General features: G+C 40.1%; 1 protein-coding gene across 1 annotated transcript in view; it reads right to left on the bottom strand.

Moving 5' to 3' along the window:
- map3k1 (mitogen-activated protein kinase kinase kinase 1, E3 ubiquitin protein ligase) overlaps nucleotides 1-1,716 on the bottom strand; it is a 77,305-nt gene extending 75,589 nt beyond the window's left edge. Inside the window, exon 1 of the mRNA XM_052039286.1 lies at nucleotides 1,028-1,716. Within this exon, the coding sequence (XP_051895246.1) occupies nucleotides 1,028-1,368 (341 nt within the window). The 5' untranslated portion in view covers nucleotides 1,369-1,716. The remainder of the gene's footprint in view (nucleotides 1-1,027) is intronic.
- Between the last annotated feature and the right edge of the window lie 21,986 nt (nucleotides 1,717-23,702).

Genomic DNA, 23,702 nt, shown 5'->3' with positions numbered 1-23,702 from the left:
GCCGGCAATAAGTAATTCCATGATTATTTAAGATAAGACATACTAATACAATGCATTTTGTATTTCTGTCAGAACTGTTTCTACTTTTCAGCCAATTATTTTGCCGATGAGTTACTGCTGCAATGCAGATTATAACACCCCGCTTTATATTGTCTCTTTAGCATCAATTAGAATCGCTGTTTTAATGCAATAATCAAATACACGAGGCTGCAGGCATCAAAGACGTGTGGGCACAGACACTGCACAGTTCCGCACGTAGGTACTAATGTTAAGACGCCTAGTGTCTGAAAGCCAACATTCCAGGGAAAAAATAAACGCGTGCCTCTGTTCACGTGCTGCAAGCAATTTACTACGTTGTTTAAATGCAGTCTGAAACTAAAGCTGTAGCCTAGAATTACTGATGCGGACAGATGTGTCAGAGAAACGGCAGTTGCAACCCATTAGGGGTAGAAAAATTGCCTAGTTTAATCTTCGTTGTAAGTGATCTATTCGTCTATTGACCATTTGCAGTAGCCCATAGTTATGGTACCATGCAATGCAACTGAGTCTTGGTTGCATCTACGAGAACGCGGCAGTAACTTACCAAGACAACTTCAGCACCACGTTCGCTAACTTTTCAAGTGAACAGAACTCAGGCGCAGAGACACACACACAAATTACCCGCTGCGAAGGGAGGAAGGTTGGCCGTTCACTGATCAAAGAGGATCATATGACAATACAACAACCGACAACACATTCAAAAAATCTGGACAGGAAACTAGGCTTGGTAGGCACTTCTGAGCAGAAACGACACGCACAGGCAAACAAAAATAAAAATCACAGCTCGCACAAAAAAACTCACACAACCTCCGATTTTCAAAGCAGACTGAATCACCTGTAGTTACGCCTACGTTTGAGGCACACTGTTTACACTCGAGGTCGAATACGGGACACCTGAGCAACACCGAGCCCTGCCGCTTCCCCAAACACAGCCGCAACATGTTCGCCCAGCCCAGGTTCATTAACCGAGCCGAGGGAGCTACCTTACCTGAAAGGAGCGCCTATATCCATGAGGATGGCCCCGGCCGATCCGCCATACCCTGCCGCTGATCCTCCCGCAATGCACCCGCCGAAGTGCGCGGGCTGTTCGGCGCCGGGCTCGGCCTGAGGACACGGGTCGCCACTCGGCTCTTTCTCCACCGAGGCATCGAAGTCAACACTCTTGACTTTGCGGAGGTGCTTCCTGTACGAGGCGAGCTGCCTCTGGGCCGAGCCCAGCTCTTCTTCCCTCGACTCGGCGCTCTTGCTGCTGCGGCTGCCGGTCACCGTGTTGCTGTCGGCGCTAAAAGCCGCCCGGCTTCCCGTCACCGTCCCCGCTGCCGCCGCCATTTTGTCCTGCTTCAGTTCATGGGCGCCAGTGTAATGGAGCAACGATCGGCCCTCCTACGGTACAGCCGGGCGCTGCTCCACCTCACACCGGTCCAAAAACACACACAGCTTTTGTCTCAGGAGGGGGAAAAATTTCTCTACAGTCCCCCACGGTTTCACTCACATCCTCCCTCCTCGCACAAGGACTCGGAACTCCGGCTGCGTTCTTCAAATCCGCTCGCGTCCCCCTCTGAGCAGGATTTATGGTGCGAGTTCAGCAGCCGCCCTCAGCTGCATCTCTCTCCGTCCAGCCACGGGACAGGACCCACCGACAAACTTCGAGTTTTCTATTTTTTTTCCTCTCTCGCTCTCAAAAGTAGAAGGGGAGGAGCACCCGAGCTGCTTCATGATGTCGGCCCGTCCCCATCCCTTATATGGAGAAAGATCCCTGGCGTTCCCCCGGCCACTAACCAACCTACTGCTCCACAGCGACAATTTGGCAGGACGTAGGAATCAACGGCGGAGAACCTCCTGTGAGTTGGTCAGTCATTTCATTCATTCATCCATCCATGCGTTCCTGTAGACTGCTGCGCAGATCCCCAAAGTAAATTCTAGCGCGCACACACAACACATTTTTAACGAGGCTACAAAATGTTGGAAGTGCTCCGCAGGCCAGGAGAGTGTGAGAGTAACAGTTATTGTCTCGGGTCGATGACCTTTCATCAGAGACAAACGTTTCCAGTTGAGAAATCTGAGCTAGATTATGACAGGCTATTTTTGGGGAAGGAGAGATAACTTGATTAATTTGCACGGTTAATTTGGAGAAGCTATAATTTTGATATTCATAAGGTTATTTGAGAGGAAATCCTCATCAGAAACATTGGGAGAGATAAAATTTGTAGTAAGAACTTGAGAGTATACATAACCATAGGAGTAGGCCACACAGACCTTCGAGCCTGCTCTGACATAAAAAGATCTTGGCCGATCTAATTTTGGTCATTTGCCCAGTTCATTTCTGTCTGTTCTCCAAAACCCGTGACTCCCTTATAATACAGAAATCTATCTTAGCCTTGAATATATTAATTTATTCAGTCTCACGAGCTCTTTGAGGCAGAGAATTCCTAAGCCTAACAACTCTCTGGTTCTAAAATTGTTTCCCCAGTTCAAGATTCCCCAGCAAAATCAAGTATCTTCTCGACATCCACCGTTTCACCCGAGAAAATCGTGTATGTTTCATTAAAACCACCATTCATTTTTCTAAATTTCAATAAGTAAGGAAAATCCCAAAGCAGTTTATGAGTATGTTAAGGGCAAGGGAGTAACTACGAAAAGAGAAGGACCCTTTTGGGATCAAAGTGTCAATCTGTATGTGGAGCCAGATGATGCTGGTGAGTTCTTAAATTAATATTTCTCATCTGTATTCACTATGAAGAAGGACATTATAGCTGGAGAATTCAGGGACGTGACAATAGAATTCCAGAACATATTACCAAAAGGAGGAAGTATTTGATATCTTCACTGGCTTGTTGATGTTTATTCCAAGGAGGCAAAGGAAAAGATTTCCAGGGCTCAGAGAGCAACTAGTGAATCTTCTTTGAATTGCTTCCTATGCAAGTATATCACTCCTTAAATAAACAGACCAAAAAGTATGTGCAGTACTCCAAATGTAATGTCACCAACACCTTCTACAGAGATAGCAATACTTCCCTATTTTTAGACTCCAATCCCTTGCAAAAAAGCCACTGTTCTATTTGACTACCCAATTATTTGCTGTACCTGCATGCTAACTTCGTGTTTAATGTGTGAGCTTACCTAGATTCTTCAGTACAGCAACAATCTGTGGTCTTTCTCCATCTAAACCGTATTCTGCATTTATATTCTTCTTACCAAAGTGGATCATTACACATTTCGCCATATTATACTCAACAATCAAATAATCCAGCCAAGCAAAACTTGAATGCTTGCCCTCTCACTTAGCCTACCTATATTCCTTTGTAGTCTCATGAGAAAGTTTGGCCGAGCCCCTTCAACTAAGTTATTTGTAAATAGCAACGACCCTTGTGGCAGCGACCCCTCACTGCCCCCGCCCCCGCCCCCATTTACTGCTTGCCAACCTGAAAATGACCCATTATCCTGATTCTATTTAATGTAAGTTAGTTAATCCTCTTTCCTTGGGGAAGAAAGTGGATAGAAAGAAAAAAATAAATAAAATGACAGGGAAATGAAGTTGTGAATTGGTCCTCCAGAGAGTCCTAATGGACTCCTTTAAAATTCTGTGGTTCCAGTTAAAACTCATAAAAATACAGACTAGAGGTAATGTTGACCTTTGCTGCTGCAGTGGATTATCTGGTGGTTCCTTCGTTGCTTAGGTTGTCATAGTGCTTGACAGACAGTGGTTAATGGTACTGCATAGGGCTTAGTTCTGAGATTGGCCTGTTCATATGTTTGGATATAGATCGATGGCTATAGAGGAAGTGGTTTGATGTTTGCAAACTTAAATCTAAAAAAGGTATAGTTATCTCTTTCAGAAGACTAAAGCAAGCTCAAATGGAAATTAAAAAGAAATAGGGTGAGAGGTGGATTTTCATATTTGTCTAAATGTGAGATGATATGGTTGAGTGAAATGGTCCCAATAATTATATTCTAAATAGATCTAAGTGGTGTTGTGGGAAAGGAATTTGGAGCACAATTTTACTGGATGTTAAAGGTCACATCTTCGGGTTCATAAAACCATCAGAGAAAAATAACAAAAATTCTTGGTATTATGATAAACACTTGAAAGTTAATGATGAGATAGAAAGGAGTCTTAAGATTTTATATAGAATACTGTCTATACAGTTGAGCTCCACATTGGAAAAAATAACAAAGTTTTAGAAAAGGTACAGGATAAACTACCAGCATGGTACATGGTGAGAAAAATCAAATAACAAATAAAAGTAAAAACGTTTTCTTAGGATGATATAAATTGGAAGACAACGTGGATCTTTCTTCCTAAAATAAATAGGATAAGGTATATGGGACAGACTGCTTCTTGTGGTTGATGAGTGTAGAATAGGTATGTGACTAAATGTATAAGATTTAAGAGAGAACAGGAAGTTTCTTTACATTAGAGTTGTGAGTCTGTAGAATTCACATTGGTATTGGTATTCGTCTATTATTGCCATTTGTACCGAGGTACAGTGAAAAACTTGTCTTACAAACCGATCGTACAGGTCAATTCATTACACAGTGCAGTTACATTGAGTTAGTACAAAGTGCATTGATGTAGTACAGGTAAAAACAGTAACAGTACAGAGTAAAGTGTCACAGCTACAGAGAAAGTGCAGTGCAATAAGGTACAATGTCACAATAAGGTAGATCGTGAGGTCATAGTCCATCTCATTGTATAAGGGAACCGTTCAATAGTCTTATCACAGTGAGATAGAAGCTGTCGTTAAGTCTGGTGGTACGTGCCCTCAGGCTCCTGTATCTCCTACCTGATGGAAGAGGAGAGAAGAGAGAATGTCCCGGGTGGGTGGGGTCTTTGATTATGCTGGCTGCTACACCAAGACAACGAGAGGTAAAGACAGAGTCCAAGGAGGGGAGGCTGGTGTCCATGATGTGCTGGGCTGTGTTCACAACTCTCTGCAGCTTCTTGCGATCCTGGGCAGAGCAGTTGCCCTACCAAGCCATGATACACCTAGATAGAATGCTTTCTATGGTGCATCGGTAAAAGTTGGTGAGAGTCAAATGGGACAAACCAAATTTCTTTAGCCTCCTGAGGAAGTAGAGGCGCTAGTGAGCTTTCTTGGCCGTGGCATCTATGTGATTTGACCAGGACAGGCTGTTGGTGATGTTCACTCCCAGGAACTTGAAGCTGTCAACCCTCTCGACCTCAGCACCATTGATGTAGACAGGTGCATGTACACCGCCCCCTTTCCTGAAGTCAGTGACCAGCTTTGTTGACGTTGAGGGCAAGGTTGTTGTCATGACACCATTCCACTAAGCTCTCTATCTCCTTCCTGCTCTCCGACTCATCGCTGTTGGAGATACGGCCTACAATGGTGGTATCATCTGCAAACTTGTAGATGGAGTTAGAGCAGAATCTGGCCACGCAGTCATGAGTGTATAGGGAGTAGAGTAGAGGGCTGAGGACGCAGCCTTGTGGGGCACCAGTGTTGAGAATAATCGTGCCAGAGGTATTGCTGCCTATCCTCACTGATTGCGGTCTGTTTGTTATAAAGTCAAGGATCCAGTTACAGAGGTGGGTGTTGAGTCCCAGGTCTCAGAGTTTGGTGACAAGCTTGCTTGGAATTATATCTTTATTAGTCACATGTACATCGAAACACACAGTGAAATACATCTTTTTTTGTGCAGTGTTCTGGGGACAGCCCACAAATGTCGCCACGTTTCCACCGTCAAACTAGCATGCCCACAACTTCCTAACCGGTACGTTTTTGGAATGTGGGAGGAAACTAGACCACCCGGAGGAAACCCACGCAGACACGGGGAGAACGTACAAACTCCTTACAGACAGTGGCCGGAATTGAACCCGGGTCGCTGGCGCTGTAAAGCGTTACACTAACTGCTACACTACGAGGCAGAAACCATGTCAACATTTAAGATTGGATTATAATAAGAAATATAGGGAAAAGGAATGACAAAAGGTGGTGAAAGCTGATTAGTATACAAGAATGGAGGAGGTGAACATGAATCTTTGCTTCATTATAAGACTTTGACAGTGCATTTTAGGAGAGCTTATATCATATCATATCTGATTAGTAAATTTGCTGACAACCAAAAAGGTAAGGCAAAGATTCACATGCACCTCCTCCAACCTTGTCTACTGCATTCAGTGCTCCCGATGTGGTCTCCTCTATATTGGCGAGACCAAACACAGACTAGGTGACTGATTTGTAGAGCACCACTGATTTGTAGAGTGCTCTGTCCGAAATGGCCACCTTGAGCTCCCAGCGGCATGCCATTTCAATTCCTCTTCTCTTTCCCACACTGGCCTATCTATCTTCCACTGCCAGGTTGAGGCCCAACACAAACTAGAGGAACAATACCTCATATTGAATTTTCCAATTCCAGTTAATACCTTTGGTGTTCCCCCTGCCTCTCTCTCCTCCTATTCCTCCTCCAGTCCCCCTATTTTTGTCCCCTTGCCCTTGTGTCTCCAGCTTCCCGTCATCCATTTTCATCCCTCTTCCCCTCCTGGTTCCATCAACCTACTACCCACACATTTCACCCCCCCACCTCCCTTCCTCTCCCCCACCTCTCTTCCCCTCCCCCTCTTCTTCCCCCCCAACCACCCCTCTTCTTCCCCCCCACCCCTCTTCTTCCCCCCAATCTGGTTCTTGTCCCATTTGCCTTTCACCTCTTTCCTACTGGTTCCCATTTTCACATTCCTTACTTATCAGATTCCAGCCTTTGTGTTCCTGCATATCACCCTCCAGCAGCTGCCTCCACCTTCACTCTCCTCTCCCCTCCCCTCACCTGGCTCCATCTGCTTTGTTTTTGTTTGTTTGTCCCCACCTATCATCCACCTGCCCGTGTCTCCCAACTTCACCTACCTGTCAAATTTCACCATCATATCTTGGTTCCCCAATCACCTCTGGCCCCTGTGTCATTATTCCCCTTCTCCTCTTTATACTGGCTACCTCCCCTCTCCACTGTTAGTCCTGATGCAGGGTTTCAACCCAAAACTTCGACAATTTTTTCCCCCACAGATGCTACTCGATCCACTGAGTTCCAACAGCAGATTGTCTATTGCTTCAGGAAGCAATATCATTTGGAGTATTAAGAGACTGTAAACTGAGTTTTGTTAATAGCCTGACTGCCAAGAAAAGGGAACCTTTGAATGGGACTTTGCTATTCATACTTATCTGTTCCTTATAATAATACCAATCTGCAAGGATCAGTGCATTGAACATGACAAATCTTGCACTAACCACAATGAATAGTTTATTTCCTCTTGTAAAACTGCTTGCATTTTATTCTCCATGAGGCACAACAAATTATAGGACATTGACTTGGTGTATTTTAGGAGAGCTTCCATTTATATTATATGTTATCATATCTGAATAGTAAATTTTGCTGACAACACAAACATTGGTGGAGTAGTAGATAGTGAAGAAGGTTTGTGAAAGGACACAGCAGGATATGGAGTTGGGCCGAAGGGCCTGTTTCTCTTCTGTACAACGCCATGACCCTATCATTTTAATTTTTGAAAGGTACTCGTATGTTTATAGGTGCATATCAGCTAACTTTCCACACTGCAAGTTGCGACAAATAATCAATGGATAAATGTCTAATTCAGTTTGATGGGGTGTCTGAGGATTGAATTTTGACAAAACAGTGCCATCAATTTCTTTTTACTTCTGAATCACTGGAATAGTTTGATTGTGTTTCAGTTTAACATATTTTCCAGGAGAAAAATGTTCACTTTCAGTCATACTCTCAATGATTTTGTGTCCTGGAATATAATTTGAACTCAGTATTTTAATTCAGATTTCTACTATTTGGACTGAAGAGACAATACTTGTGAAGCCTCATAATAATCATGTGAATGTCTTTTGTTCCCATAGTATGCTGGAGTCTCATTTTATAGCAAGTGTTTTAGTTTTATTCATTCTCATTACTCGCAGAAGTGCTCAAGTGACTTAATTTTATGCAAGGAACCCCTCCAATCTGATATTCACTGAAAATGTTTTCAGTAACATACAGCAACAAACATCAGTTAGCAAATCTGTTGATGAAACTATGATAAAGTACTGAAGAGGGAATATTCATGAAGAACATTCCATCAGTATGACTTGGTGTTTTTAGTGAAGAATAGGGAAAATTGGGCATAAACAAGAAGGAGCTAATTTTCATCTGGCCATTTTGTTCATTGACTTCCTAATTTTGTCTTCAGATTTCCAGCATGGGAATTTTTTTTTTTGTTTTTCTAATTAAGTATACGTATGTTGAATATACGTATTTGGAAGGGGGGGGGCAAGAGAATGAAAACATTCTGATGAGGGTTGCCTATGAATCTCCAGGAATGGCTTGCTGTAGGTGACCCAGAAGAGTAATTCTTACTTTATGGGTTTTTGCTCGATCGTTCCATTCTATCCTGGTAATCTTCAATTGCATCCAGTTAGCTTTGCAATCTGACACTGTACTGATCCCCCAACCACTAGAAAAGCTCTCATTTCCTTCCTTGGACCTGAGCAAGCATATTCTCTTACTAAAAATAACATTTTATTCCAGATTTGTTTAATTAACTGAAGTTAAAATCACACTGTTGTGATGGGATTTGAGCTACATCTCCACATGAAATGGCATAGTATTATCAGGTGCACAGGTTACATGCAGGAGTTAAAGGTGTTTACCTTTTAAGTAGACCTGCTCAGGATTTTGCCATCCTCTTTCATTTCAAAATTTGGAATCTGCAAGCACCCTGCTACTCTTTGGACCTTCTCCACACCCTCAAACAAGTGAAAGTGAGAAAGTAAATCACAAACTTGGTGACAAATGCCAACAAAGGAAGCAAAAACTATTGAAATATGCAAGAAAGAGTGGGGAAAAAAAGCAAAAGGTGGTGAGTATGATGTTTGATTTAGTTGCCAGCTCTCATCCACAGCTACATTGCAAGAAATAAGAAGATAATACAGTTGAATCCCAGACTAAAGAGCTGGTGCAGGAGGGAGGTCTTCAGATACATGGATCGTTGGGATCTCTTCAGGGCAGGTGGAAACCTGTACAAAAAAGGACTGGTTGCATCTAAAGTGGAGGGACACAAATATCCTTGCAGGGATGTTTGCTAGTGCTGCTCAGGAGGGTTTAAACTAGTTTGGGGGTGAGGGGGTGGAACCAGAGCAATAGGTCAGCAAGTGGAGGCATTGAGGGGAAGGTAGGGGTTAGGTCAAGTAATAATAGGAGGAACAGATAGTGCCAGTTTTTAATGAACTGGTGGGATTGATGATCTGAAGTATATTTATTTCACTGCAAGGAGCACAGTAGATAAAGCAGATGAACTTAGAGCCTGGATTTGTACATGGAACTACGATGTTGTAGCCATTTGTAAGGTGCATCCAGGAGGGCTTCTTGAAACAGTATGTAGATAGTCCAATCAGGGAAGGGGATATACTAGACCTTGTATTGGAGATAAGCCTGGCTAGGTGATTGTAGTTTCAGTGGGAGAGCATCTTGGGAACAGTGATCATAACTCCCTAAGTTTTCAGATAACAATGGATAAAGATAAGAGTGGACCTCAGGGGGTGGGGTGGGGAGTGCTAAATTGGAGGAGGGCTAATCACAATAGTATTATAGGAATTGGAGAGAGAATAAATTGGGAAACACCTGTTCAGGATAAATCCACACTGGATATGTGGGAGTCTTTTGAAGACCGGATGGTTATAATTCAGGACCAGCATTTTCCTGTAAAATGAAACATAGGATGGGAATGTAGGAACCTTGGACAACAAGAGATATTGTAAGTTCAGTCAAAAAGAAGCATATGTAAGCTTAGGAAGCGTATGTAATGTTTAGGAATCTGAAATCAGACAAGGCCCTTGAGGAATATAAGTGAAGCAGGAAAGAACTTGAGCAAGGAATTAGGAGAGCTAAAAGGGGCCATGAAATATCGTTGGCTAGTCGGATTAAGGGAAACCCATGGCTTTATACTAAAAACAATAGGGGTAGCTAGGGTAGGTTCACTCAAAGACATATGCGGAGACAGAGAAAGCTCAAGAGGTACTAAATGAATGCTTCATATTAGTATTCACCAAGGAGAAAGACATGGATGATAGTGAGATCAGGGAGAGGTATGTTGATATTCTAGGGCATATGATACTAAGGAGGAGGTGTTGGTCCTCTTGTAAGGTGGCAAGTCCCCAGGGCCTGATGGGATCTATCCCAGGATACTGAGGGAGGCACGGCAGGACATTATTGGGTCATGTTGGGATCTTTGTATCCTCTTTAGCTACAGGTGTGCTCCAAAAAACTGGAGAACAGCCAATGTTATTCCTTTGTTTCAGAAGGGCACTCGGGATAATTCAGCAAATTATTGGCTGATGAGATTTACATCAGTGGTAGGGAAGTTATTGAAGAAGATTCTTAGGGACAGGATTTACTTGCATTTGGAAAAGTATGGACTTGTTAGGGATGGTCAACATGGCTTTGTGCCTCCTCAAAAAATCTTAATTAAATTTGTGTCATGTGTCACAAATTTGATTGAGTTTTTTTGAGGAGTTAAGAAAAATGATTGGTGAGGGGAGGGCATGGACTTTTATTGATTTTGACAAGGTTCCTTATGGTAGGCTGAACTAGAAGATTAAGTCACATGGGATCTATGGTGACTTAGAAGGTTGGATTCAAAGTTGGCTTCCTCATAGAAGACAGAGTAGTGGTGGAGGGTGTATTCTGACTGTACGTCTATGACCAGTAGTGTTCTGCAAGGATCATTGCTGGAGTGTTGCTTGTAATATATATAAGTGATTTGGATGTAAATATAAGTGGTCTGATTGCTGCACTACAGGAAGGATGTGGGGGCTTTGGAAAGGATGCAGGAGAGGTTCACCAGGATGTTGCCTGGATTGGAGAGTATTCGCTATAAGGAGAGGTTGGACAAACTTGGATTGTTTTCTCTGGACTGTAGGAGGTTGAGGAGCGACCTGATAAAAGTGTATAAAATTATGAGAGGCATATATAGAGTAGGTAGTCAGAGTCTTTTTCCCAGGTGGAAATGTCAAATATGAGAGGGTGTAGGTTTAAGGTGAGAGGAGGAAAATTTATAGGAGATGTAGGAGGCAATATTTTGCACACAGGATGATAGGTGCCTGGAACATGTCGCCAGGGGAAGTGGTAGAAGCAGATACAATAGCAATATTAAAGAAGCATTTAGACAGGCACATGAACAGGCAGGGAATGGAGAGATATGGACCTCGTGCAAGCAGATGGAATTAGTTTAGATTTGCATCATGTTCAGCATAGATATTGTGGGCTGAAGTGCCTGTTCCTGTGCTGTACTGTCCTATACGTTGCCTTTCTTGAAAAATAGCAGTGATCTACTCTCACATAATCAAATGCTAAATGATTAAACCTCTGGGCAAATGTCCAATTGTAGTTGCACCCAATGAACAGCTCACTTGAATTACACTGCAGAGGATCCTTCATTGCGCATAGTAGAGATGGAGGGCATCATTGACTGCTGGGACAATGTTTTGAATTAAGATCTTAATTTTTTTTTTCAAATAAAGTTGCTTTTTTAAGGATAATGAAATTATTGCTGTGGGGATGGGGGGCTTATTTTTGTTGGATCCATAAGAGTAACATTTTTGTTCCAGAGTTACTGGCATGAAAGAACAAATGGGCACAAAAGCCATTCTGGTAATTCTATCACCTTGTTATTTCTTGCTATCAATATTAGCAGGTGAGAGAGGGAGAGAAAGATAATAAAAAAATGAGACCAGTCCAACAGGAGGAGAAATGAAACAGTATGGGTTGTGGTGGTATGGCAGCATTCAACTGCCTTTAAACTAAATGGCCTGCTAGGGCATTTCGGTCTGAAGTCACAGATTTGGTGAAATAGATAAGTGAATCATATTGATTTTTACGAAAATTTCTTATTTGATTGTCACATTACTAAAAATAACATTTTATTCCAGATTTATTAACTGAATTTGAAATCTAGACTGCCATGGTAGAATTTGAACTATGTCTCCAGTTCATCAGACCAGGTCTTTAGATGACCACTAGACCAATATACTCTTGTACAGGTTCATAAGACTGATGCCAGATTTTGGATTTGAAATCGCAATACACTTTGTCACACATAGGAAGGATGTGAAGCGTTGGAAAGGGTGCAGAGGAGATTTATCAGGATGCTGCCTGGATTAGAGAGTATGAATTATGAGGAGAGACTAAAAGAGCTAGGGCTTTACTCATTGGAGAGAAGGGGGAATGAGGGGAGACATGATAGAGGTGTACAAAATAGTAAGAGGAATAGATAGAGTGGACAGCCAGTGCCTCTTTCCCAGGGCACAATGCTCAATACAAGAGGGCATGGCTTTAAAGTAATGGGTGGGAAGTTCAAGGGAGATAGCAGAGGGAGGTTTTTCACCCAGAGAGTGGTTTGGTACATGGAATGCGCTGCCTGGGGTGGTGGTGGAGGCTGATACATTGGTCAAGTTCAAGAGATTGTTAGATAAGCATATGGAGGAATTTAAAATAGAGGGATATGTGGGAGGAAGGGGTTAGATAGTCTTAGGCGTGGTTTTAAAGGTTGGCACAACATGTGTGACGAAGGGCCTGTATTGTGCTGTATTGTTCTATGATCTTTGACAGCAGGCAGTGCAGAAGATTATGTGAACAGTAGGTGTATGTTTCAGTTATTTCTTTTTCTACTTTGTGGGTTAAAAGCTTCTGGTTTGTTTCTCTCAGCTCTGCAAGGGAACACTGGGCCTCACTTTTCTGTGAGTTTATTTCCTTTTTTCCTGACTGCAGTCCTCAAGAGGGTAAATTAAAATTAAAGACTGTGGGCAGTTTTAACTGCCCAGTTCCTTGGTTTTTGGTTAGGGGGTAAACCATGCACCTTATTATCTTACCACTAAATTTGCTACTAAAGAAAATCTAAGCAGAGTACATACTTCAGTTAGGGCAACCAATTTCTTAAAGGGTTTGAAAATAGGTATTTAATTTGAATATTGCAAGGTAAAATGCCTAACATTGTTAGCTAGCTGAAATGTACAACTCATTACTGATTGGACATCATTTAAACACACTTCAGACATGGAGTGCGCCAATTTCCAGATGAAAGTACATCAAGCTAGATAGAGATTGAAGCTAAATCATCTTGTCATAGATTGAATTCGTATATGAATAATAATTATAAAGGCAATTCTTCTGACTTCAAACCTTAATAGTAATGTCCAAAATTTAATTTGCCTGCCATGGAAAAGTTAGGCACAAGGCTTCATGTCAAAATACATGAAATGCTCCAATTATATTTTAAATATTAGAACCATTCAAGAAAAATGCTGCAATATATTCTTCGGCAGGTCTACCATTTCTTGTGTGCTTTATAATCTTGCCATTCACCAAGAATGACTAGTTGATCTTCGAGGTGAATCTGCATGCTTACAGACATAACTGGCTCTGGAACTTTGTGTCCTCTTTTCAACAGGAGTGGTATGTGAGAACTGATGATAAACTTGAGGAGGATATTCAAAAGTTTTTACAATAGACCCTTGTCTGTGAACTCCTGTAATGGCTCTTGTGTGCCTTACCAAAGCACAGGTGCAGGGGATACTAATCCTTGGCCTTCACATATTATAATTCTGACAGTTTGTTTTCAGTGACTTCTCTTGTTGTCCAGTAAGTACATACAAAATATATATGGAAAGAACTTGACGACAGAGATTGAACATCCAAGCAGGTGTTGTAACTATTGTAAAAGGTACAACATAATTGTCACAATATATTTAGCCTCACATAATTTGGTGAAAAATAATGAGTGGTTCACCTTCAGAGTGCTATGCCAAAATGCTTAGAAGATACTTTTCTTGGCTGGGTGGAAAGAGTATGAGTGATCTAATTGTGAGTCTCCAAATACACTGTAGCTGAAGTTCTGAGAAGTTCACGCCTTGCTTCTATTTGGGCAGCTGAGTTTGTCTGACAAGTTTGATGGTGGCTTGAATAGTATTTGCTAATTCCCCAAGTAAAATGGCTGCATGATTTGTGACATTGATGAAATAATTTTCACACAAGTCCACGTTATTCCATTTTTTTTAGGATTAGTCTTCTAGATCCAAATACTGGCCAACTTTTACGTTCAGTTAGTCCAGTGACATTGAACTGTTCTGTTTGCCTAAATGCAAGCCATCTGAAACTTTACCATGTGCAATGTACAACTTCCTGTTTTGCTCCTTACCATTACTTTAATGCCAACTTTAGTTTTTCCATTTACAACATACCAGAATATTGTAAATCTTGTGAATGGATAACTTTAAGTTTATTTCAACCACAGAAGTCTCTAAAATGGCAGTAGACCTCTTAAATATGTCTTTTTTTCCAGTTGATTAAAAACTACAAATTCATCCACAAACTTGAATATTCAGAGTTTTTACAATAAAGTTGGTTACAGCAAGATTATGTGTAGAAAAGAAGCAAAAGTAATCCAGTTTAGCCAGTTAAATGCAAGTCAGAATACATTTCTTTATGCAGGCTTGTAGAATTTCTGTAGGTATTCTCCTGTTTTAATTCTAGGGGAACACTGCAACAACTTCAGATAATATTGTTTTCTAATGTTTTCAAGTGTTTTCATCTATTCTTCACTAAAATTTCTGTGGGGAAAATGAATAATAATGGAAATCCTATCACAAGAAGAAAAATACTTGAAAGTAAGGATATTACTGAATATAGAGAAATGATGAATTGGGATTGAAAAAATGATTAACTTCTATTATGACTAAGATTGGAAGACCATCGTGGATTGAATGGCGTACTCCTGAATGCCATGCAGCAATGGCAGTAGCACCAAAGTCATTACAAGCAATCCCTGCATTACAGCTGTTCACTCTTATGGAATTCACAGATGACTACCCAAATCCAAGCTACAGAATTAAATTCGCTCTTACAATATTTATGTGGGGGAGAAAGGTCAATAAAATCAATAAATTTAAATAAACACAAAATGCGAAAGAAACAACAAATTTGTTTATTTTAATTTTTTTCAGCTCTCATTTCTTGACACATGCACAGATAATGTGGCTTTTCTTTAGTGCAGTAATGTTCATTTTGCTATCTAACAGGTTTTCCATATCATTTACCCTTTGAAACAGAGCAAGCAAGTTTAAGTGCAAGCTGTAAACATAACCACGTTAAAGGAATTTTCACTGGACGTAAAACTTGATATTTTACAAAGGTTTGATGCTGGAGAAAAAATTTGTCCAATTAATAAAGCTATGGGGCTTCCTACAGCATCTGCCAGTCCCTTGTGCGTCTAATTGCAGCGGTTGCCCACTTAAGAGATTTTCTTTGGAAACTGACAAGGCAATCTCTTAAGTGCTCCCGCTGTCAACCAGCAGCTGTGGTATTATCACTTTTGAAAGAAAAAAAGTCTGTAGAATTGCTTCTCCATTTATAACATTGCATTCAATGGGAAATAAGGCTTTGTTTTATGGAAAATCATGATATGGACGTTTTTCAAGGAACACAAACCCTCTGCAACAAGGGGGTCATCTGTAATTGTATATAAACACTTAGGGATAATTTGAAACACACATAAACCATATAAACCTTGCATTCTTCCTTTTCAGTTGAACAAATTCACTTTCATTGTAGCTGGCTGACATCCAATTTTTTTTTTTGTCAATCCTGAATAACTTCATTGGTAGCTATTTTGGGCAAGTCCAAAGAAACTTGAACACCTGAAGTACTTAAACAACATCAGAATTTTTTTAAAAAATTAACATTGTCTGTTTTTTCCCTTGTTCTTTTTAAACATTTTGTTTGAAACAATGGATACTTATGTCTTTAATTAAAGGAATTATCTTGGTGAAGTTACTGAGCCTGCCTATGGGTGAATTACATCAGTGCACATAGTCATAAACATTGATCTTATCATTTAAACTATATATAACTTGCTCTCAGTGTTACATCAGTTTCCACAAGCAATCCTCAGAATATGGATTAGAGACAAAATATTCTTTTTGAAATTCAGAAGAGGTTGAGAACTGCTTATAACAAGTTTATTTAACTGTTTTAATTGTTAAATGAACATAACTTTTCATTTAAATCTTCAGTTCTATTTAATACTGTGACATTTAAAAGGATTTTTCTACAGTAAATAAATAATCTGAATGTTTGAAAAATAAATATAAATGTATAACAATTAATTTCAGATAAGATACTTATATCATGGAAACAAAAACTTTTGTTACCAAAAGACAAAGTCATGAGGAATTATAAAATTCTTGTTCAGGAATGAACACAATGCACAGCTCTTTAATTATGTTTAGCTTATGTTTGCAAATTATTGAAATGTTGTTTAGAATAATACGAAGAACACTTGCGGTAATTAATTTTCCTTTGAGACCTTAAAGAGTCAGCTATAGGATCATTTAACACAATATTTATTATCAGATAAATATCAAAATATTTATTTTTCTTATATGTCATTAATGACCATATCCATTAGGTTTAAATGTTGCTTGAGAGTCTGCTCTGCACTTTAAAATTAATGCAATTTCTTTCCTGCATTTGCACATTTTTGCTTTCCCATACGGTGCATTTACTTAAAACCATTATAAATTACACATTTAATATCCCAGGTCACACAACATGCACTGAGTGCTGCAGAGTAAATCATTTTGTCTATATAGGGTAATGCAGCTGTATTTGCTGAACAGGCTGCAGCCTCCTTAAATTTGTTCTTTAATCTAATTTTAGCCTCTTGCGAGGGTATGACCTGTGTTATAGTTATGGCAAAAATAGCATTCAGAGTAACCTGGTTTTAACAAGTAAGAGGGTATAGGATGCTTTCTGCTGCTTGTCAGGTCATATGCAGGCCACTTAGCTGCAGAGAACTTTTTTCAAGATATCACAGAGAAGTACTTTCATTGTGCTTGCATTTTAACAACGTCAGCTATATAACAGAAAACTCTTCATTGTAGAGTTCTTCTAATCAATGGGTTCATTTATGTTGATATGTTTTACTAATGTTTCTCTATTTAACACTCTATCCAGTTTGTTGAGCTAACGGTACTGGAAACTTGTACTATTTACAGCTAATTTAATAGAATTAGGATCCAATGACCAAGTTAGCATTTTATTGCTCTTGCATCTGCTCACACATATAATATAGGTATCAGGTCTACTAGGGCCGTGTTTACAAAGTTACATTAAAATACTCAGAATCAGATTTATTATCACTGTTGTTTTGTGGCAGCGGTAAGGTGCAAAGACATAAAATTCCTATAAATTACAAAAATAAATAGTGCAAAAGATAAGGAATAATGAGTAGTGTTCATGGACTGTTCAGAAATCTGATGGTGAAAGGGAAGAAGCTGTTTCTGAATCATTGAGTATAGGTCTTCGGACTCCTGTACTTCCTCCCTAATGGTCGTAACAAGAAGAGGGCATGTCCCGGATGGTGAGAGTCCTTAGTGATGGATGCTGCCTCCTTGAGGCACTGCCTATTAAAGATGTCCTCGATGGTGGGGAGAGCTGTGCCGATAATAGAGCTGGCTGAGTCTACAACCCTCTGTAGCCTCTTGTGATCCTGTGCATTGGAGTCTCCATACCAGGCTGTGATGCAACCAGTCAGAATACTCTCAGTCAGAACTCCCAGTAAAATAGTATAGGTCAGCCATGATCACCTTGAATGGCAGGGCAGGCTTGAGGGGCCTGGTGGCCAACTCCCGCTCCCATTTTCTTGTGTTCTTATGTTTAGATGCTGTCATTGCAACCATTTTCACTTGCTACTTTTCTGTTGACTTATTAAGATCCCATTTTTGATATCTGCATAATATTTGTACAACAGATTTTCCCAGAAGGAATTATTTTTTACTTGTATGCTTTAAAAGAAGAGAATCAATTGAAAGATCCCAAAAACATCAGGCCACATTGCCAATATATTGTGCCCATTTTTCTGTACCTTTCCATCCACAATTGCAGGCAATAGTACCTTATAATGACCATGATGCACTGGCTACAAATTTAAGATAGGTAACGAAAGAGCTGTGCTATATCTATGTGATTATCTATAGGTGATATGCACAAAGGGAAAATTTTGCCAGTTGAAGTAGCATTCAGTTGTGAGCTCAATCTTCCCTCTCCTGCTTGTTATAGGCATGCTGCAGTGCTGTCACATGGGGAAGGTGCCCACAGTGGGAAGTTGCCAGTTAATCCAACACTGGACATTAAACATGACACTGGGTGGCCTCACAGTGCCAGAGACCCAGGTAAATCCTGACCTTGTGTACTGTTTTGGTGGAATTCGCACATTCACCCTGCGACTGCATGGGTTTCCTCCAGACGCTCTGGTTTCCTCACATGCTCCAAGAACGTGTAGGTTGGTAGGTTAATTGGCCACTTTCAAATTGCCCCTAGTACAAGTGGAAGAATCTGGGGGCAGTTGATGGGAACTTGAATAATAAAAAATGGGATTAATGTAGGATTAATGAAATAGGTAGTTGATTGGTTGGCACAGACTCGGTGGGCAAAGGTCCTAGTTCTATGCACTATGACACTAAAGTTATGTTATTAGTTCATTGTTTGGCTAATGACTTGATTTTCTGCATCCTAATTGTGACATTCATTAGATTTTGACATATGATAAACTCTCAGCTATCTGGGATCCATGGGGAATCAGGGTGCCTGTTACATGATTAAAAGTCATTGTCGAGTTTATTGTCATGTGCACACATACATGTATTAAACAGGCACAATGAAAAACTTATTTGCAGCAGCATCACAGCCATTAAAGCATTAGAGGTACAACATTCACAAGAAAACATAAATTATACGAAATTATACAAGAAAGAACACAATTAGAAGAAAAAGCAACAAAGTCCATTGTAGTTCAAAGTGGTCATAGTGTTGCCATATTGAAGTAGTGATTAGGGTGTGCAGGTTGTTCAAGAAAAGAATGGTTGAAGGGAAGTACCTGTTGGTGTGGGACTTCAGGCTTCTGTACCTCCTGCCTTATGGTAACTGCAAGAAGATGGCATGGCCCTGATGGTGGGGATCTTTGATGATAGATGTTGCTTCCTTGAGCAGCATCTCATGTAGGTACTTTCAATGGTGGGAAGAAATATGCCCTTGATGTATTGGGCTGAGTCCACTACCCTCTGCAGCTTCTTGCGTTCCTGCGCATTCGAATTGCCATACCAGACCAGGATGCAACAAGTCAGGATACTTTCAACAGTACATCTCTAGAAGTTTACTGTAGAAATATGCTGATTGCATGAGAATTGCTAAAAAAAAATTACTGTACACTATACACATGCATTAACCTGTAATTATATTGCCAAACTATAAATCATCCCCTTACCCTTTTAAATAACTATGTTTTACATTGCATTTCTATATTTTTAAAGCTAAACAGTATTAATGCAAAATAAAGCAAAAAAAAATCAAATGAATGTACTCACCATCAAATGGAGTGTCAGATCTTCGAAGAGGATGTTGCTGCTAATCAGCCCACAACTACACTGTATAAATGTAAAAATTCTTTTCACACGTACCATGCGTAACAGTTGAAATACAGTTCACTGAGCTTATTTATATGAAAACCAACAACCTTATGCATAGACTTTTACACATACTCTATTCTGGGTTAGGCTACCACTTAAACTAAAATCACTTAATTCTAAATGTCAAAAGGGCAGTGCAATTTATTTGCTGTGATCTTGATAGTCTAATGGCATTTCAATAGGTTCAACAGAACAATCAAGAGTTGAAGTCAAAGGCTGAGGAGATTTAGGTTTACTAGCCTTTTTGTCAGCTGCATGGGAATTCTGGATGCATAAGTACCAGGATAAACAAGACCTTATTCTAAATTGTTTTGAACAATAAGCCCTTACAAAAGGCTACTATCTTCATTAAAGATAACTGTGCACTGTAAAGTGCACTAACATTTTAACTAAATGTGCAGGTCTCTAAGCGGCTGCATCCCTTTATATGTATGCACCTTTCACGTAGTCAATCTTAAAAGTGGTTATAAGTGATTTCTGGTGCCCAATGCCAAGGCAGCTATAGGTCAGAAATTCAACCTAATTATGTAAATAAAATTGACTACAGCTAAGAAGTTAACAATAAGGATTCAATTTAAAGTTACTTTCACACTGCCTATTTTCCCACAGAAAATGAATGCATTAATCTAAAATAACAATGAAAAAATTAATATCTGAAAAATTGCAGAAGAGAAAATGATCCATGATCGTTGAGGCATGTTATGCAGAATTGTATCAAAGTACTTAATGTGATGTCCTTTTCCTAAATAGTTTTACCAGTTTGCTCTGTAGTCACAATAATTATGCAATATTTTATTTATGTTTAAAAATGTTAGTTTTTAGTGTCTGAAAATAAGATTATGAAAAGTATTACCATTATTACACATTTTTAGCATCGCCAGTTACCATTATACACACTCATTCAAAATTGAGTCATTTTTAAAATCTTTTTATTGTGGAACTTGATTACTCCAGACACTGTGCAGTTCACTGAAGTTAGAAATCTAGGTACAGGAATTGAGATGCATTGAGTGAGGATGTACATCCAGATTTTCTTGTTTATCCATACATAGCAGAATCTCTGTTACAAAGTTGTATTTCTGTATGCCTCAGACTTTCAGGAAAGCTACACAGCAGTGAAAGCAAAATTCTTTCCAGTACAGTAATCAATGTATGCAAGTATTGGATATATAATTCTAACTAGTGTTGGGGTGGGGTGCAATTTTGACAGCTTTTCTAAGGAAATTGTAACAGCCTCAAAATGGAGTTGGTAGCTTTAGCATGCCATTAATACCAGTGATGAGACAATCTCCATTTTGGAAGGAGTGTTGAAAACACTTCACTTGTTCAAGTGCAGGATCCCTTTTTAATATGAAAATCAGCCTGCTGTGACATAAGTAGGACCTCTACGCCAGTTTAGGTGGAACTGAAGAAACCTATTAAAGACAACTGGCAGATTATTTTTGTTGTCTCTGAAGAGCAGGAGCAACCTTCTAGAGCATGCAAATAATCTGGGTTGCTAATGCTTCATGATACTAAGCCATTAGAACTGAAACATCCTCCTACAATCTACTTTGCTATCTGTTACCCTGACCAATCTCAAGGCTTAAATCTGATGAATTTTTGTTAATATTTGATTTTGGTATTTGGGGATTGCTGACAAAACAAGCATTTATCATTCATCCTTAATTATTTTGGAGAAGATGATAGTGAGCTGCCCTCTTGAACCATTGCAGTCTTTCTTTGAAGGTACTCCGAGAGTGCTATTGGGCAAGAAGTTTTGCGACTTAGATGCAGCAAAGATGGAGGAACAGCTATATGTTTCCAAGTCAGGAGAGAGCATGAATTGAAGGGGAATTCCTTGGTGGTGGTATTCCCATGACCCTGCTGTCCTTTGTCTTCTTAGTGGTAGTGGACCCTGGTTTGGGAGGTGCTGTTGGAGAGAATGGGTGAATAACTGCTGTGCATTTTGTGCATAATATACACTGCAGCCACTATGCACTGGTGGTGAAGGGAATGAATGTTTAGAGAGAGGTGCTTTGTCCTAATGGTGACAAGCTTCCTGAGAGGTGTTTGCACTGCATTCATCCCAGCAAGTAGAGAGTATTTCATCACACTCCTGTTTGTGACTTGTAGATCGTGGAAAGATCTTGGGGTATCAGGAGCTGAGTCACTCACCATAGGGTACACAGCCTCTGACCGATTATAGTAACCACCATATTCATGTAGCTGGTCCAGTGAGTTTCGGATGAATGGAGATTCACAGGATATTGCTGGTGGTGAACATGGTGATGATAATGCCATGGAATGTTAAAACTGGAACATTGTGCAATCAGCAGTGACCATCCCCAGTTCCGATCTTATAATGGAAGGAAGCTCATCACTGAAATGACCGAAGGTGGTTGAGCCAGAACACAGCTCTGGAGAGTTCCCAGTGAAATTCTGGGGCTGGGATGATTGACCTCTGGCGACCACAACCACCTTCCTTTGTGTGAAATATGACTCTGCCATAGGGTTGTTTTCCCCTTGATGCCCATTGACTTCAGTTTTACCAGGGCATCTTGATATCAAGGGCATTTGCTCTCTCCTCACTACTAGAATTCAGCTCTTTGGTCCATATATGGGGCAAAGCTGTGATGATGTCTGTAGCCAACTGGTCATGGTGAACCCCAAAATGGGCATTAATGAATGGGTTATTGGTGGGTTAGAGGTGCTTGATAGCAGGATTCAGATTGGCTTCCTTTGCTGATGAGTAGACTGATTGGGCAGTTATTTAGCCTGAGTAGAATGGTCTAACTTTTTGTGAATCAGACAGACTTGAGCAATTTTTCACATTGTTGGGCAGATGTCAGTGTTGTAACTGCAGTGGGACAGCTTGGATAGAGGTGCAATTTGTTCTGGAGCACAAATCTGTGAGACTACAGCTGGGATTTCTCTGCACTGGGATCCATGACTAGTACTCTGCAGCTCATCATCTGTCTGCTTTAAAATGAAGTCAGAACTTCAAAATAAGAGGGCTTCTTCATTATCCAAACAAGCACACACCACTGAATTACAACGCCAGTGACCTGGGTTCAATTCCTGCTGCAGTCTGTAAGGAGTTTGTACATTCTCTCCATGTCTACATGGGTTTCCTCCGGGTGCTCCAGTTTCCTTCCACATTCCAAAGACATGCGGGTTAGGAAGTTGTGGGCATGCTATGTTGGCACCAGAACCGTGGCGACACTTGCAGGCTGCCCCTAGAACACTCTATGCAAAAGATCATTTCACTGTATGTTTCAATGTACATATGACTAATAAAGATATCTTATCTTAATTGATCACGCAAAAGTTACATTAGACTCTAATAACCTCATTGCTCAATAATTTTGTTCAATATCTTGAATAGCGCATGTATAGAAATGTATTTCTACTTTTCCACTGAATTTTTAAATGCTAGAATGCTCTACGAATGTAGCTCAACTGATTTATTAGCACCAACTGAAACCTGAGATTTCTTTCTACATGGAAACACATTCATATCTATTTTGTAATATATTAAAAACACAGGTCAGCTCTTCAGTGCTTTCATTGGTATCTATTCATTTGGTCTTGTGTTTGAACAAAGTTAGTTCATTTCAGCAGGTTGGCACCTGGTCAAAATTGGCAATAATCAGCCGGAGTATTTCTGGGCTAGAGCAGGAGGGAAAAAAATTAGCCAGGGTCAAGGCTCAAACTTTTTATTGCTATCCAGTGACTTCTTCTGGAAGGTGCATATGTATTGACGCCAAATGAAGACAGGATCAAGTTTGGTTACTCCTCCCCTGAATGATTGAATAACCTGTGGACATTCACTGTTAAGGCTCAAATATCAAGAATAATTGCTTGGACCATATACCAGAGGGCAGCTGGTGCTCATGAAATTTTACCCCAGTCAAAGTCTGTGCTTTCAGGAGAATAGGAGAAGGAAAAATAATTCTGAAAAGCTCTTGTAGAGCTGAGTGCTATGGTATTCAACAGTAAACATCTGGAACTCAAAGTAATACTGCAATTCCATAATGCAATATGAATCATCCTACTGTGAAACAAACTTTTATTGCTGATTACAAAGAATAATGGTCTGTATTATAAAAGAGTTTAGGGGTACGATAGCATATCAGTTATATTACTGAT

This window comes from Pristis pectinata, chromosome 2 (genome assembly GCF_009764475.1).
Source record: "Pristis pectinata isolate sPriPec2 chromosome 2, sPriPec2.1.pri, whole genome shotgun sequence".
Lineage (NCBI taxonomy): Eukaryota > Metazoa > Chordata > Chondrichthyes > Rhinopristiformes > Pristidae > Pristis > Pristis pectinata.
This window is presented reverse-complemented; position numbering and strand designations above follow the sequence as displayed.